A 17,790-nucleotide genomic window follows, 5' to 3' on the forward strand; every position below is an offset into this window, starting at 1 on the left:
AGCAATCGCGTCATTGGTTTTCCAAGTGTTGTTTTGTCAAACAGTGCCCCAAGAAAACATCAAACAATAAAACAAAAACACTCTAGTGCCGTCCCATTTCCATGCGACTTGATCCCCTTCAGACGACAATTATGATAGACTGAAAATGTGTCTCAACTAGACACACTCAACTTCAATGCACTATATCGCATTTTAGTAGAGAAAACGAGGTAACCAGCAGTTATGTGTGCATTTCTGTAATTAATCATTGTTGGCATATCATTGTATATCTAATTAAAAAACAATTAGCTATGTTTTATTGCTGCACAAGAAGAACTAAACTTTAGGCTCAAAATATACGAACGCTCAGTTTGCTTTGCAGCTGTGTACATTGGTCCCGGAATGACGCATGTCAAACAATCACTAGACATGGAAACGTCGGCACAGTGATCCTGTTCGACAACACGCAGAAGAACGACATTTAACTAGCTGTCCATAACAAAGCCTGTGCAAATGCACACACTAAGTTTTAAGCAGTTTGAAGAAACACGCGGTTTGATTGATTGATTGATGTGTGGCGCTTCATGGCGCAAGGGCCAATTCATGGCCAAAGTGCCATTTCGATGAGTAGAGATGTGGACAATGATATGTTGCGTGGCTGTATAGGGGCCTTAAAATTCCTCGCGATAATGCGGGTAAAAACATAAGTATTAAAATCGTGACAGTGGCGTGATATGCATAGTAAAAAAGGGTGACAAAGGTTTTGATAATAAAAATGTGTAAAAATATTTGGCACTAGCCGAAGTGCCTCATCAGCAACCTTGTGTCCAAGGGCTGCGAGGCAAGTGCTTTGTTGTGTAGCCATTGCAGCGAAAACCTCTCTTAAGAGGTCGCGCTACGCATTGCCTGGGTATATGACATGATAAAAGTGAACATCTCTTAAAAAAAGCTAGCAGCGATTTATGAGCGAACAGTGGTTCCCTACCGACGAACATTGCAGGAAGTAAAGGTATATGTTGTCGGTAGGGTAATGAAAAGTGTTTTCTTAGAGTGTCTAGTTGTTTGCACTGGATTAAAACGTGAAGAACTGTTAGTGCTTCACCACATCTGTCACACAATGATGGATCGCCACCGAACAAAAGATGTGTGTGTGCCGTGTATGTGTGTCCTATCCTGAGCCTCGTTAGTATTACCTCTGTGCGAGGCGATTTTGATACTGGCGGCCAATGGCCAAGGCGTGCCTTAATAACATGCAGTTTGTTTTGTGTGTATCGATCCCACTTGCTTTGCCAGTAGTTCCTGAGCTTTCGTTTGAGAAACGGCTAAAGATCAAGGGCTGGGATTGATATGGGTGTAGTGGCAGCGTTTTCGTGGACGGATGCAGCAAGCTGATCCGCCATCATGTTGCCTTGGATCTCACGGTGCCCTGGCACCGTGAGATCCATGTTGTTTGAGTGTGTTGTTTGAGTGTGTAGAGTGCGCATAAAGTGGAGTAAAGCGAGATGAGGACAGGGTTTTTTTTGTTTTTTAAGATTGTGCAGAGCTGTTAGCACACTGAGGGAGTCCGTATAAATTACTGCTTTTTGTATTTGTAGTTGTTTGATGTGTTTAGCAGCCGCAAATATTGCGTAAGCTTGCGCTGTGAAGATACTTGTGCCTGGATGTAGAGGGCCAGCATCCGAAAAGGATGGCCCGACAGCAGCGTAGGACACAGAGGAGCTAGACTTAGAAGCATCTGTAAAGAACTCAGGACGTGTGTATTTGTGTTGAAGTTCCAGGAAGTATGTTCGGATATGAGCAATAGGCGCATGTTTAGTAATTTCTAGGAAAGACATATCGCAGTCTATAGTCTTCCACTGCCACAGTGGCGGGTATGCTACAGGAGCCATTAAACTGTGTTCAAGTGACACTCCAGTTTCTTCAGCTAGACCCTTCAGGCGAACTGAGAAGGGCTGCCTCATTGAAGGCCTGTTTTGAAATAGAATGAAGCTCGACAAATCATTAATAGTAGAGTATGAGGGGTGCTTCTTGTCTGCTTTCACCTTAAGGAAATATACAAAGGACATGCAAGTTCTCTGCAGATGAAGCGAACACTCATTTGACTCAACGTAAAGGCTTTCTATGGGGCTGGTGCGAAAAGCACTTGTAGAAAGGCAGATGCCCAAATGGTGCACGGGATCCAGCATCTTCAAAGCACTTTGAGTCGCAGACTGATAAACAATGGTCCCATAATCTAAGCGGGTGCGAATGAGGCTTCTATACATGTTCATGAGACATTGCCTATCACTACCCCAAGTAGTACGTGACAACACTTTTATAACATTCATGGCTTTTAAACATTTTGTTTTTAAATACTTCATGTGTGGTACGAAGGTAAATTTGTCCAAAACTAAGCCTAAGAATTTATGCTCGGCTGTGACAGACAGACGTTGCCCGTTCAGTCGAATGTCAGGTTCCGAGTGCATGCCTCTCTTTCGGGAGAACAAGACACACGTGCTTTTTTGTGGGTCAAGTCGAAATCCGTTTTCATCTGCCCATTTAGAGACCTTGTTCAAACTCAGCTGAACTTCCCTCTCACATATTGCCAAGTTGCATGTCTTGAAGCCAAGCTGAACATCGTCGACATATGTACATAGAACATGTTGTGGGGGATGGACAGGTGCAAGGTGATGTATCCGTGACGTCACGCCAGCCGAAGCCGCCGTTATCACCACTGCTTCTTCTCCTTCCCTTCCCCTTAACCCCTCTCGCACAACGCTACATTAACCCGCGCTATCGCAATAAAGCTTTTGTCTTGGCCCAGCCACGGCCCTGGCGTGTTCGTTTCAGTGGCGACGAGGATGGGATGAAAGCAATGCGGCAACTCCGTCCGTCATGACCGCCGCACCCACGGGAGGATACGCCAGCCCGCCGCAGTTCGACGAGGCGAGCGACAAGTGGCCCGCGTACCAGGTTCGGCTGGAAGCCTTCTTTGAGGGAAATGGCATCACGGAAGACAACAAGAAGCGGGCCCTGCTGGTGACTGCACTGTCCACCCACACCGTCGACGTACTGAGCGGACGTTGTGCTCCGGATAAGGTGAATGAACTTTCGTACCCACAAGTGATAGCCTTGCTTAAGCAGCACTTCTCGCCGCAACCGAACGAGATAGCACAGTCTTATAAGTTCTTCACCCGCAATCAGCTGCCCGGCGAACCGGTCAAGGATTTTGTCGTGGCGATTCGACAGATAGCGGACACCTGCAATTTTGGTGCTTCGTTGGACAGAATGCTACGAGATCGCATCGTGTGTGGTCTGCACAACGTCGGAGTGCGTCGGCAGCTACTCGCGAAACCACAGCTGACGAGGAGCGAAGCGGAAGAAATTGCGATATCTACCAAAATGGCCGAGGCCAACGCGCAAGAGATAGTAAGCCCCACCGCTGAGGCAAGTGTGCATGCGCTGGGAGGCCAGTCCTATCGTCCACGAAGCCGGCCACAGATTGTTGGGTGCTACCGCTGCGGAGCAAAAGGGCACGGACCCGAGGATTGCCGCTTCCGCTCGGCGTCATGCTTCAAGTGTAAACAACGAGGTCATATCGCTCGAGCCTGTTGCCGCCGTGAGAGTGGGTTCGGGGTGGTACCACCAGAACGCCAAGTACACGCCTTGTCGCGGGAGGAAGACACTGGCACGGACGGTATGTTCGCGCTGGAGGCAGCGGACAGTCACATCGGCCACGTCGGCATTACGCAACCCATCGTGCGCACCTTGGATTGTGGTGGGGTTCCAGTGAACATGCAGGTCGACACAGACTCGCCGGTTTCGGTCATCACGTGGCCCACATATGAGCGGAACAAAACAGTGTGGCCGAAGCTGCGTGGTTCGCCATTGAAACTCACCTGCTTCCTGGGACGGCTTCCAGTGCGGGGACAACTTCAGCTCAAGGTTTCGTGCGGAAACAAGTCGACGGCTGGATCTTTGCAAGTCCTTGGTTGCTCCGGCCCAAACCTCTGCGGACGCGACCTGATTCAAGCGTTCCACATGCTCGAGGCACCGGTAATGAACGTGAACACGTCAGGTGAGCAACTGCCGTTACTCGGTGCTGACGACGTTAACGTGGACCGGTTGCTAGCAGAATTCGCTGATGTGTTCGCGCCAGGTTTAGGGCTCATAAAAGGGCCACCGGTACACTTCGAGACGCGAGAAAACGTGGTGCCGAAGTTTTGGAAAGCACGCGAAGTTCCGTATGCTTTTCGGCCAAAGGTCGACGCGGAACTGGACCGCCTTTCGGGCGCGGGTATTATTGTACCGGTGCCTCATGCGGAGTGGGCGGCGCCAGTGGTACCGGTAGTGAAACGGAATGGCTGCATCCGCCTTTGCGGCGATTTTAAGCTAACGGTCAACAAAGCTTGTCGCACTGAGCAATATCCGTTGCCACGGGTGGAGGATATCCTGGCTACATTAAATGGCGGTGAAGTTTTTACCACGATAGACTTACGGGAGGCATACAACCAGCTTCCGTTGGATGAGGAAGCCATGCAACTCACGACCATAAACACGCATAAGGGACTGTTCAGCTTTACTCGCCTGCCTTTTGGAGTGGCGTCCGCGCCGGCCGTGTTCCAACGGCGTATGGAGACCATTTTGCAGGGACTTCCAGGTGTTCAGGTCTACCTAGACGACGTCATCGTGGCAGAGAAACGCAATGACTGCACCACCCTGCACGAAGTATTCAAGCGTTTCCGGGAATACGGCGTGCGCCTGAACGCAGACAAGTGCAAGTTCCGCCAACTAGAGGTGGATTTTTTGGGGCATCGAATCAGCGCTCGAGGTCTTCAACCAAAGACGGAAAACATAGACGCCATCCTTAAGGTTCAGGCACCACGGAATTCCGCAGAATTAAGGTCCTACCTCGGCATGGTAACGTACTACCACAAGTTTCTTCCCAATGCATCGACCGCCATGGCACCCCTATATCAACTACTCCGGAAGGAAGCTAAGTGGAAGTGGGATACCGCTCAACAGCAGTCATTCAGCAGTGTGAAAGACCTTCTGAAATCCGCAGACTTTCTGGCGCATTTTGACCCACACAAGCCGCTAGTCCTGGAATGCGATGCCTCCCCGGACGGAATAGGCGCAGTGCTTTCACACGATGTCGGGGGCGGGGTACTTCGGCCCATAGGGTTCCGCTCTCGGTTATTGACTGGTGCTGAGAAAAATTACTCGCAGCTGGAGCGTGAAGCCTTGGCACTTGTGTTTGGTGCGTCGAAATTCCGACAATACTTGCTCGGCAATACTTTCACAATGATGACGGACCATAAGCCGCTTGTTGCACTTTTTCACCCAGACAGGCCAGTGCCCGTGATGGCCGTTGCGCGAATCCAGCGGTGGGCCCTGCTGCTGAGCGCCTACGATTACGTCATCAAACACCAGCCCGGGAAAGACAACATTCCAGCCGATGCCCTCAGCCGACTCCCCACGTCAGCAACTTCCCAGCCAGAGACGCAGGAAGAAACTGTGGACGGTGAGTATGTCCTGCTCACGGAGACCCTCAATGATGGTGTCATGTCTGCGAAGCAACTGGGCACTCTCACGGAGCTTGATGACGATTTAGCAAAGGTGCAAAAATGGGTGCAGGAGGGATGGCCAAGAAATTTGGGGCCTAAGGACCAGCACTTGATGCCATACTTCAACCGGAAAGCTGAGATAACGGGGAGTTATGGGCTTCTATACTGGGGCCATCGAGTGATCGTCCCTAAGAGTGCCCGAGCAGTGATGTTACGTCTGCTGCATGATACTCATCAAGGGATTTGCTCAATGAAGCGGCTAGGGCGCTCCTTGATGTGGTACCCCCGGATCGATAATGACATTGAGCACATGGTTAAGTCCTGCACCAGTTGCATCCAAGCTGCCCCTATGCCCCCAAAGAAACCCCCTGTTGCGTGGCCAGAAACGGATGAGCGTTGGTCGAGGCTGCATATCGATTTTGCGGGGCCGATCGATGGTCACATGCTACTGATTGTGGTGGATTCACATAGTAAGTGGATAGAAGCGATACCCATGAAGAGTTCCACCACACACGCCACCATAGAGGCTCTGCGCACCTTGTTCAGTACATTCGGGTTGCCCCGGACGCTGGTATCCGATAATGGCCCACAGTTTACGAGTTGGGAATTTAACACCTTTACGAAGCTGAATAACATAGTACACCTCCGAACAGCACCGTATCACCCCCAGTCCAATGGGCTCGCGGAGCGGGCGGTTCGTACTGTGAAGTATTAATTGAAGAATGTACAAGGGTCACTGAAAACCCGCCTGGCTAGGATTTTGCACAGGTACCGCAGGACGCCGCAGGCCGGGGGCCGGACACCAGCGCAACTCCTAATGGGCTACGATCTTCGCTCCAGGCTGGACAACGCAGTGTCCATTCCGCCCTCACCAGTTGACCGTCCCCCCCTCGATGGGTGGCAGCCCGGGGAGCCAGTCTGGGTGAGGAACTTCGGGCGAGGCGAGCCGTGGACTCCAGCCAGCATTACATCGACAGACGGAGCCCGCCTGGTGAATGCCGATGGTCCGGAGGGGGAAACCATTAGGCGCCACAGCGACCAGGTGAAGCCACGGGAGTTGGAGCATGACCAGGGAGAAGTCGGTGACTCTCGGTGCCTCGAAACTGCCGGCGGGGCCCTAGCAGGAGGAACACCGAGGCGAGCGCCAACAAGGAGCGAGATCGCCGGGAGCCCCTCAACTCCGGTGTTGCGTCGCTCGGGCCGGCAACGCAAACCCCCAGACCGTTACTCACCGTAGGGGAAGCGGAATGATGTATCCGTGACGTCACGCCAGCCGAAGCCGCCGTTATCACCACTGCTTCTTCTCCTTCCCTTCCCCTTAACCCCTCTCGCACAACGCTACATTAACCCGCGCTATCGCAATAAAGCTTTTGTCTTGGCCCAGCCACGGCCCTGGCGTGTTCGTTTCACAAAGAATTCATTTTGATAATAAAAAGTGTACAACTAAGTACACCACCTTGCGGTACTCCCGTCTCCTGGACAAATGTTTGAGAGAGAACACTGCCTACACGGACACTGAATGTTCGATTGGACAAGTAACTCTGGATTATGGAAAACATTCTACCGCGCACACCCAGGTGAGACAAGTCTCTTAATATGCCAAAACGCCATGTTGTTTCGTAAGCCTTCTCGATATCGAGGAACACAGAGAGGAAGTATTGTTTGTGGGCGAAAGCGTCTCGGATCTATGCCTCGATACGCACCACATGGTCGGTGGTGCATCTACCCTCTCGAAATCCACACTGGAACCGGTCGAGCAGACTGTGTTTCAAGGAGATGTAAAAGTCGGCGGTTTATGATCTTTTCAAAAAGTTTACAAAGGCAGCTTGTAAGTGCAATGGGCCTATAACTTGAAACTGAGGAGCGGTCCTTGCCGTCTTTTAAAATTGGAATAATTATAGCCTCTTTCCAGGAAGCAGGGATGACGCCAGAAAACCAGATAGCATTGTATAGGGAGAGTAATGTTTTTCGCGTTTCGAGCGGCAGGTTTTTCAACAATTCATACACTACACGATCGTAGCCTGGGGCAGAATTAGTGCAGGAGTTTAGCGACGTTTGTAGCTCAGCTAAGTTGAAAGGCTGGTTGTATGCCTCGTAGTTTGTACACTTGTGTTCTAGTTTCTGCTTTTCTATCCTTGCTTTATATCTTTGAAAAGCTTGAGTATAGTGCGATGAGCTAGACACCTGCTCGTAGTGGGCACCGAGGAAGTTCGCCTGATCTTCCAGGCTGTCACCCTGTGTGTTTACGAGTGGGAGTGAGTGTACTTGTCTTCCTGCTACCCTACCAAGCATGTTCCAGACTTTAGCCTCTTCTGTATATGAATTTATCCCTGATAAAAACTGGTGCCAGCTTTCTCTTCTGGCCTGCCCACGCGTTCTCCTGCCTTGAGACTTTAGTTTCTTGAAGCTGTCAAGATTTTCGGCTGTCAGTGAATTCCGAAGCAACCTGCATGCCCTGTTCTGCTCCTTTCGCGCATTACGACACTCATTATTCCACCATGGGACTTGTCGTTTGCCTGACTGTCCACATGTTTGTGGTATACATTTCGTTGCAGCATCGATCAAAAATGCTGTCAGGAAGCTCACAGCAGCTTCTACGCTTAACCCCTCCATGTCAGTCTAAGTTGGGAGAGTCATTTTTTGATATTGTTCCCAATCGGCTTTGTTGGTGAGTCATTTGGGAACGTGTGCAGGACATATATTTGTTATTGATGTGCTGATAACGATAGGAAAATGGTCGCTGCCGTATGGATTATTAATGACCTTCCATTTAAGTAGAGGCAAGAGTGATGGAGATGTTATGCTGAGGTCTATGGCTGAGTACGTATTGTTAGCGATGTTGTAATATGTTGGCTCTTTCCGATTCAGAAGGCACGCACCGGAAGAAAAAAGAAACTGTTCAATGAGGCGACCTCGCGCATCGCAGCGAGAGTCACCCTACAAGCTACTGTGAGCATTAAAGTCCCCTAGGACGAGATACGGTTCTGGAAGTTCTGCTATCAGCGACTAAAACTAGTGTTTAGTCAGTTGATGGTGTGGCGGTATGTATATACTGCAAAATGTTACGAATTTGTTGAAGATGACAGCTCGGACAGCTACTGCTTCCAGGGATGTCTGAAGGAGTAAATGCGTACAGGCTGTTCCTTGATTAACAATTATGGCAACACCACCGGACGAGGCGACAGTATCATTTCGTTTTTTTTCGAAGGATAACGTAATTTCGAACAAAGTTAGTGTGTCTTGATTTTAAGTGTGTTCCTTGCACACACGGCACTTTTGGTGTACGTTTGTGTAGAAGTTCTTGGATATCGTCGATGTTCCTCAGTAGGCCTCTCACAATCCACTGTATTATATGTGTCATTTTAAAGATGTGTGGTGCTGTGTGTACAAGAAGTGTCACTTCAGGTTACAGGGCCTTTTGGGGCCCTGTAATTCGACGTTTTTCTTTCTGGGCACGCTCCAAAGAGTTGCGCCTATCCTTCGGCGTATGAGGCGCCGGAGAAATGGGACTTGTATCCATCACCTCCTGCGAGGTGGCGGATGGTGCCTGATGAGCAGGCACATTCACAGAAGTTCCGGACGCAACTGCAGGTGCAGTGGTCCGGGGTCCGGCAGACTCTGAAGTCTGCTGAACCTATTTGGCAGGAGGCGGAGCAGCACAGGCTACTCCAGCCTTGGGCGCAGATGCCGGGATTGTAGTCGCACTTCGTGTGAAATTCGCAGACGCGGAAAGATGTTGCACGGCGCCCTGTCGCGTCACATCTGCAAAAGAAGGAGAGTGCTTCTTATGGAGGGAGGAGCGCTGGTGCGCCTCTTGAAAAGACAGATTGAATTTAATTTTGAGTTGAAGAATTTGTTTTTCCTTTTTCCAGGATGGGCAGGTTCGTGAGTAGGCGGAATGGTCTCCTTCACAATTCGCACAGCGGGCTGCAGCAGTACAATTGTCCGATGGGCGTTCGTTGGAGCTACAGTTAGCGCAAGTCACGCGCCCTCTGCAGCTTTGTGAACCGTGTCCAAAGCACTGACATTTGAAACACCTACGAGGATTTGGTATGTAGGGCCCGACTCGAAGCTTGCAGTAACCAATTTCGATTGAATCGGGTAAATCGCTAGCACCAAAGGTGATAATTATATGTTTCGTTGGTGTTTCTTTTTTTGTCTCATCGTATTACTATTCTTTGAACCTTCACTACATTCTGGTCTTGCCAGCCTTCCAATAATTCACTCTCTGATAATCCAAGAAGGTCGTCATCAGAGATGACACCACAGACTGTGTTCAAGGACCTGTGGGGGCCTACGGAAACTGGGACATTCCCAAACGCTACAAGTTTAGGTAAATTGTCATATTGCAGCTTGTCGCGAACCTCCAAAAGGAGGTCGCCGCTTCCCAACTTGATTACACGATATCCTGGCTCGATCGCTTCTGTGAGTGTTTTTGAGACAAGAAAGGGCGAGATTGTTCGGACTGTTTTGTTTTCTTTCTGGCTATGTATGACATGAAACTTGGGGAAAGACTGCTTTGGTTTTGAAAGGAGGAACGGGTCTTCGGTGCGCCACCTTTTCGGGCGGCGATCAGGAAGAGGGGGAAAAAGTTAGCCATACAGATTGTTTAAAGTTCGGCGGCAATGGTGGCCACCCACTATCGAGCCCAACAAGGGGACGCTACAAGGTTGAATAGTAAACACTTGGAGACACCATCCATGCATTGCCGCTATAAACGAATATAACTACCCAAGGTTAACCCTTGCCGCCTGGAAGATGGAAGAAAACAGGAGTGAGGAGATGACAGGAAAGATTGAAAGAGATAAAAAGACGAAGATCAGGGGAGAGAGAGAGACAGAGACAAGAAAAGGCGACTACCGATTTCCCCTGGGTGGGTCAGCCCAGGGGTGCCGTCTACGTGAAGCCGGGGTCAAAGAGGTGTGTTGCCTCTGCCGAGGGGCCTTAAAGGTCCAATCACCCAGCGTCAGCTCAACCCCCAGGATCCCCTTTTCCCCGGACACGGCAAAGCCACGCACGGCTAGGCGTGGGAGGGAGTCAAAACTCCCCCATTAGCTCGGGTCCGTGGCGTCGCTACACACCAAACGCATACCTGCGCAGGTGCCCCTGTGGGGGAAACACGCGGTGCGCGATGTGCTCGCGTAGTTGACGTGTACAGCTGCACACACCATTGCTGAAGGGGTTATATTGTCACGGGATCGTGACGTGGCCGAAGACAGGAGACTGTTGGAATTTAACTGTTGGTTTGGGCGAACCTGTGCCCGGTAAACGGAAAGCCCATTTACAGTAGCAGTCTTGGACTGATAGCGGCGAACAGAACATCGGCCGTCGATCAACTACTGACAAGCGGCGAAGCGCGTCGGCATTTATACTCTTGCCGTCGAATGTTCTAGCGTTATCGCTGGCGGTGGCGTAGGTTCCAGAATAATCTGTACAGTTCGCAGAGTGGGCGTGATCTTATCGAAATGATCTACTACAGTCCGGAAGCTTTCGGAAAACTGCAGGCGCGGTTTGCGCTGAGAATTGTGTAGTGTTTTGGAACGATAACAAAACTTGGGAAATGGAACGTGGCAATATTGTCCGGAAGCCATTTCTTCCCAGTAAGCGTTTGTGTTTACAGGCGAAGGCCGCTTTAAAAGGATGGGCATAGCCTTTATTTTTGTAAGCTGGCTTTCATATGTTACGCATTGCAATGAAGCCTACATTCAAACAGCATTATAATGAAGTTATAATCTTGCATAAAAAAGCTCACTATATTCGAAAATTCGTTATAAAGGTATATATTGTAAACACTTTATTGCAAGATAATTTTTCATTTGCTTCGTTATAACCGATATTTCATTATATCCGGGTTCATTATATCGAGGTTTGAGTGTATTCATAACCACGGCAAATTCATCGTTGATGTGTCATGGTAGACTTGTCACAGTGGTTTTAACTTTAATGGACACGTTCGCAACCTAGCCTTTCATACCAGTCTGGCCTCCACCATGTAACCACCTTGCTGCATGACAAGCCAGCTTCGCAAAGTGAAATGACTCACAATAATTTCATTTTTTATTCTTACAAAGAAAAAGTTCACACATGAATAGCTTAATCAAATGACACAGCTCACAGTCATCTCCTAACAGACTTTTTACATTGATACATTGATTTTACATGACTGGTCAGTGCTTGTACACACACACTAACCATGCAAACACAAATTATATTACAGACACCTCTAAGAGGTCTAATGCAGTTTACTACTTCGGAGTTCAGAACTACTGATTAAAGCATTCAGCAGCATACTATGCCAGTTTTCATCACTCTCAGCACAGAACCAAGTATATTGTATTCTACATCACTGTAAAGACTAAAGTATTCCGTCGAACTGTAAAAAATGGCTTTGAAAACTCACCTCATCGACGTGTGCATTTTTGACTCTATACCAGCCGTCGGAGCTTCTGAGGTTTGACGCATGTGGTCCCCTGCACATGGAATCAGAAACGGAGCATACCGAGTTCACTCGATTTCAAGATCCACCCCGTCTATCGCACGTGTCCTTTTCACCTCCAGAAGTATGCTACATGATGCAGTGCTTTTGACTGCTACTCTATTAGTACAGCCACACCCTAAACACTACTGAATGGAAAGTCTTAAACATTTCCCGAACACCTTTCTCCACTGCTTATCTGCTTGACAACTCCGCTCTCGAGCTCATACCATCCCATCACTACCTGGGTGTAACTAGTACTCTTACCTAGTCTGTTAACATTAACGAAACCATTAGTAATGCTAACCCCTGTCCCTTTAAAACTTTTTTACAAAACTTTAGTAGAAAGTAAACACAAATATGCTGCATTCATTTGGGACCAGTCCACAGTTGTACTAACCTCTGCTCTTCAGCTAGTCCAATATAATTCTGTCTGCTTTATCCTTAGAAACTTATGGTGACCCCGCTACTCACCGTAGCGGATGATCACAGCGGGTTCACGCTTAGCGAGCCACAGGGCTGCGACTCCGTCACCAACTCGCGTGTAGCACACCGCGGCAAACAGACAGGGTACAGAAATACACTGACACTTTATTGCCCTTGGCGGCACCCCGAGCAACAGTACAACGTCCGCTCCCGGGACGCGGAGAGCAAAGGCACCCACGCGTGGACGTTCACTATAAGGGGAAACCGCGAGCACATCGCAGCTGGCATTGGCGAGCATTCACACGCCGGTCGGGAAAAGGTCCCTCGCGGCTAGGCTGCGCACTCTCACGATGGCCACTAGGCCTGGTCGCGAGTGTTAGGGCAAACCTCATACGCGTGGGCCTGTAGCAAGTGCGGCTCGGTGTGGTACGACCACTTCAAGCACTAGGCACCACTGTGGGCTTAGCGTACGGTACCGAAGCTAGTACTAAGTAAACACACCTGCCGAGGTGCCAAAGGCCACCCCAGGCAGGCTACAGTACGGCGATTCCCAAAGGGAACGCGGACGAAGGAAACACGTGCTTATCCGGTGCCGACCACGGAGGAGAGACAGCTTCTTCAACGCGCACGTAACACGTGCCGCGCCCGCACGTGGTGCCATCTATCGCCACGCGCCGTTACCAGAGCAGAAAAGCAAAAAGGCCATGTGGCGGAATGCCCACGAAATGGTCGCAGGCGCGTCTCAGATCCCCACATCCTCCTCTCCTTAATTCACACCATATACCAGTCCGCAAAGGCAGCCAGTCATCGCCCATGCATGCAAAGACGTCGTGCAATGGGCAACAGCTAGCCTCAGCCTCGCTCTGCAACCGCTGCTGAAGAAAAAAAAAAAAAGAACACAAGAATACACTTGAGAAATACAATGGCGCCACGAAAGAGGGGTAACGGGAGTTCATGATGCTCACGCAAGAGTGCGTCCACGGCTCGGAGGGGAAGCATCACGTAAAGTTTGACTTGGGTGACTGCGTGAATGCGAGAGCGCAAGGCGAGAGTTCTGGTTGAGGCCCTCATGCGAGGAACGGGCTCACCTTCATCTCGTTGATGTTGACGACAGCCCTGCGAGTCCGACAAACGCCGCCTCGGTCGAGGTTCGGATGGACCTCGCTGCGACAGCCGGCCCTTTTGCTTGAATCATGGTCGCCAAATGCACTGGCTGCGAGGCATCCTGTGGCGTCGGTCAAGTCGTGCACAGCGTCTGCGACAGATGGCCTCTTGCAGGAGCCGTGATAAGAAAGGCCAGCAGAGCTTATCAGCGACGGTCGGGAGCAGGGCGCAACCGGGCTGCTTAACGACCGCAGCTCTCCGAACACCTCCAGAGTCCAAGGTGGTGTAGGGGTCGGTGACTTCTTAAGTTGTTGTCGCCACACACACGTACACAACCACACACACCACCGATAGTCGGGTCTGTCCAAATGCGCCCCGCAAAGGAAGGCGCAGAGTGCCCTTCGTCCCACTCCCCATGCTAAAGCACCAATTCACGATCCCCTCCTCCAGCGAGGAGAATAAAAAAACACGGAAAAAAACATCAAGTAAACAAGAACACTCAAATGAAAATCAGCAGCAGCAACTGGGCGGAGTAGACTTCCTTGCATGCACTGGCCGTAAAGAAGTTCGCTAACTGAGACTAGACAGTAAAAATCAGGGCCTTCGGTTGTGGAAATAAGCCCGCCGTCCGGCGCAAAATCACTCAGGTGACCACTTCCTCAGATTATAACCGTGCGTGTTTGAATGCGGTCCGCCGCACCGGGTGTGCGCCGTTGCTTGCGCGAAGAGCCACTGGGCGCTGGCGCAAAGGCTTTCAGGTCTGCGATGTGGGAACGGCCGAGTTTTCTTGAAAGCGGGTCTTTCAGCAAGTACGCGAGTGGAGTCCAAGCTTTCTCCACTCGGTATGAACCAAGCCACTTTGGAGCGAGAGAAGCCGAGAAACCCTTGCTCGCGTCGCTAAGACCGTGGTTTGTGCTTCAGGACGAGGTCACCTACCGTAAATGAAAGGTGGCGACGTTTTCGGTTGTACTGGGCCTTTTGCTCAGCCCTGGCCCACACCAAATTCTGCCTCGCTCTACTGAGAGCTCGACAAAGCCTGTCCCGAAGTGTTGAAGCGTAAGCAGAACAGTCTGCCGGTTTTTCCTCGTCCCTGAGCTGGCAATGCATGACACTGGTCACCGAATTTGCCAACATCCTTCCGAAATTAAGGAAGGCGGGAAAGAAACCAGTAGAGCGACTCTCAAAGGTTCGGATTGCAAACGCGAGTTCACTCAAATGGTCTGCCCAGTCCTTTTGACTTTCGGCAAAGGCCGCCAACATCGGTTTGAGCGTACGATAGGTTCGCTCCGTCAAACTGGACTGGGGATGGTAGGGCGAAGTGGTGCAGTGATCTATTCCTAGGGAACGGCACGTATCACCAAACACCCGAGCGGTGAAATACGACGCGTTGTCCGTGATCAATCTTTTCGGAAAGCCGAACCTACAAAACACTTCCTGTAGCCTCTCAAGCACCGCTCGCGCTGTCACTTTCCGCAGCGGAAATAACTCCACCCATTTGGAAAAATGATCATCGACTACCATCAGATGTATGAACCCCTGCTTACTCCTGGGGAACAGCCCCATTAGATCGCAGGTGGCTACTTGCCACGGACGCTCACTGACAATCTGTTTTATTAAGCCGGGCGGCTTGCCAACCCTTGATTTCACCGCTTGACAGACGTGGCAGGAACGGCAATAGCGAAAAATGTCACGCTTCATGCCAAGCCAAGTCACAACCTTGCTCAGTTTCGCAAGAACTTTAGAGCCACTCAGGTGACCGGCCGTGGGCTCATCGTGAGAGGCTCGCAACAGTGCACCTCTCAGACTTTTGGGCACAACCACCTTAAACGGGTCCACTGACTCCTCATCGGTGGCTATGTATTTCAGCAGGAGTCCATCATGGTTCAGCAAGTATGTATCCGCGGGGGACCCAGCGACACACGTCGGTTCCCGTCCCCCTGCGCCCACCGCACTACCAGCAGCGTCTCGGCGCTCCGTCTCCCCGAGACCGTTGCTCAGCTCGTGACAAAACGGATCATCTTGCTGGGCTTTCAGTAGCTCTCGTCTGCTGAAAGCGATTTCCATTCTCCCAAAGGAAAGCCTGGTATCGTTCCCACTAAGGACTTCAGCCATCGCCTTTGCTCGCATTGGCGTCATGGGTTCGCTTCCCTTTCGCTCCCCCTCTCACCCGTTTCGCAGCGCGCTGCTTGCCTGACCCGTGGAAAGGGTTTGCTCGTCGGCTCACTCACCCTTTTCTCCACTCAATGGCTCCGCTGCAGTTTTGCCCGCGCCACTCGCTTGCGCAAGGGCACCGCTAGCGGTTGTCGCACCGGGATCCCGCCTCCTGGTAGACACTGGGGCACGAGATAGCGCGTCAGCTACCACGTTACTGCTTTCCTACTGATACTGCACTGAAAAGTCATAATGCTGTATTAGGAGAGCCCAGCGCGCTAGCCTGCCTGCAGGCTCACGGAGCCACATCAGCAAGCTAAGCGCGCTGTGATCTGTTTACACCACAAATTTTGTCCCATCAAGGTAGACATCAAACTTCCGCAGTGCAAGTACGATGGCGAGACACTCCCTCTCGGTCAGGGAATAATTCCTTTCCGCGGGTATCAACGAGCGGCTGGCAGAGGCCAACGGCTGCAACACACCATCATATTCCTGTAGGGAGAACTGCTCCTAATACCAGATCGCTTGCGTCAGTCTGGAGAACAAATGGTCTGGTCAGGTCGGGAAGCTTGAGCTGCGCCGTCTCTGCAATGGCGCTAGACAGACGGCAAAACGCCTCTTGTTGCTCAGGTCCCCATCGCCACTCAGCTGACTTACCCAGGAGCTTGGTCAAAAGCGCCTGCACTCGGGCACAGGACGGAATGAACGACTGGTAAAAATTGGCCATTTCGAGAAAGTGGCGCAGGCCGCGTACGTCCTTGGGCGCAAGGAAATCGAGGATTGCTCGAAGTTTCTCCCGACCTGGCTCAATGGAACCTTCGCTCAGCGTGAAGCCAAGTAACTGAACTCGGGTTTGCGCTAGCTGGGCCTTTGCGGGATTTAACGTCATCCCGGCAGCTCTCACCCATTCGAGCACATCGGCAATGTGGGCAAAGTGCTCTTCGAATGCTCATGATTAAATCACGATGTCGTCGAGATAGCACATGCAGTAAGACCACTTTGCTTCCCCGAGGACGTGGTCCATGAGTCTCTGAAAAGTCACAGGAGCATTTCAAAGACCAAAGAGCATACGAGTGAACTCAAATAACCCTCTATGGGACGTGAACGCAGTCTTGCACCAGTGACGCTCATCCATCCGAACCCGTAGGTAACCTTTGGAGGCATCTAATGTAAAATACCGCGCAGTGCCGAGGTTTCCTACGATGGAGTTAATCGTGGGGAGCGGATAGGCATCCTTACGAGTCACTCCGTTCAGACGGCGGTAGTCTACACACAGGCGATGACTGCGATCTTTCTTAGGCTCCAACACAATTGGAGACGCCCAGGCGCTGGACGAACGGCGAACAATGCCAGCTGAGAGCATCTCGTCCAGTCAGCCATCAATTACCTGCCTCTTGGCCTGGCTGACGGGCCTGGGGTTACACTTCAAACGAAGCACATCGCCAGTTTCGATCGAATGGCTCACCAAATCGGTACAGCCTGGTTGATCGGTGAAGAGCTCATCGTATTCGCATAACATTGCCGCCAGACGAGCCTTCTGTGTATCATGCAATTGAGTCGCACAGGCGATCAAAGGATGCGGAGCCTCTTTGTGTACACTGCCAGATCCCGATGAAGATTTTGAGCCGACGAGTGCATGGCGCAGGGGCCTGCCCCCGAAGTTTGCACGTGACACGGTTTCGACGCTTAACTGCACAGGCAACAGAAAGCGCCGGTGGGCTGATGAACCGCTTTAGCTCAGAAAAAGGTACGTCGCGATAGCCTCCATTCGCAATGTCCACTACGATACCGGTTTTTAGGAAAAGTCCCGACCGAGAATTACAGGAACACTGAGCCCTGGAAGATGAACGAAATGCCTGGGTCTCATTCTGCCTCCCCATCTGACAGTCAACCTCACGGCGCCCGCCGACTGGGCCACACCTCTCGCGAGGGTGAATGTCGTTCGGCTCTCCCGCAAGCGCACCGAGTGCTTCTGCAAGTGGGACAACACCTGTGCGCCAAACAACGAAGCGCTTGCACCCGTGTCCAGCATTGCCGAGAATTTGCGACCGACAATGGTGACCGAAATAAACGGCGCGTGCACACCAGCAAGACTGCTTGCCAGGTACG

General features: G+C 51.0%; 2 protein-coding genes across 5 annotated transcripts in view; one reads left to right on the forward strand and one right to left on the reverse strand.

Annotated features, from left to right (window-relative positions):
* Positions 1 to 17,790, reverse strand: part of LOC142784710 (uncharacterized) — a 109,663-nt gene that overhangs the window by 48,048 nt on the left and 43,825 nt on the right. For all 4 annotated transcript variants that reach the window (XM_075883211.1, XM_075883213.1, XM_075883212.1 and 1 more), the window contains one exon: positions 11,926 to 11,995. In XM_075883211.1, coding sequence (XP_075739326.1) covers positions 11,926 to 11,995 — 70 coding nt within the window. The remainder of the gene's footprint in view (positions 1 to 11,925; positions 11,996 to 17,790) is intronic.
* LOC142784709 (uncharacterized) lies at positions 6,249 to 6,908 on the forward strand. Its single transcript, XM_075883210.1, has one exon. The coding sequence runs from the start codon at positions 6,343 to 6,345 to the stop codon at positions 6,760 to 6,762; it is 420 nt and encodes a 139-aa protein (XP_075739325.1). The 5' UTR covers positions 6,249 to 6,342; the 3' UTR covers positions 6,763 to 6,908.

This window comes from Rhipicephalus microplus, unplaced genomic scaffold (assembly GCF_043290135.1).
Source record: "Rhipicephalus microplus isolate Deutch F79 unplaced genomic scaffold, USDA_Rmic scaffold_15, whole genome shotgun sequence".
NCBI lineage: Eukaryota > Metazoa > Arthropoda > Arachnida > Ixodida > Ixodidae > Rhipicephalus > Rhipicephalus microplus.

Bases quoted from the DNA above. Each gene is read 5' to 3' on its own strand.
- LOC142784709 (XM_075883210.1), top strand. From the start codon at position 6,343: ATGGGCTACGATCTTCGCTCCAGGCTGGACAACGCAGTGTCCATTCCG.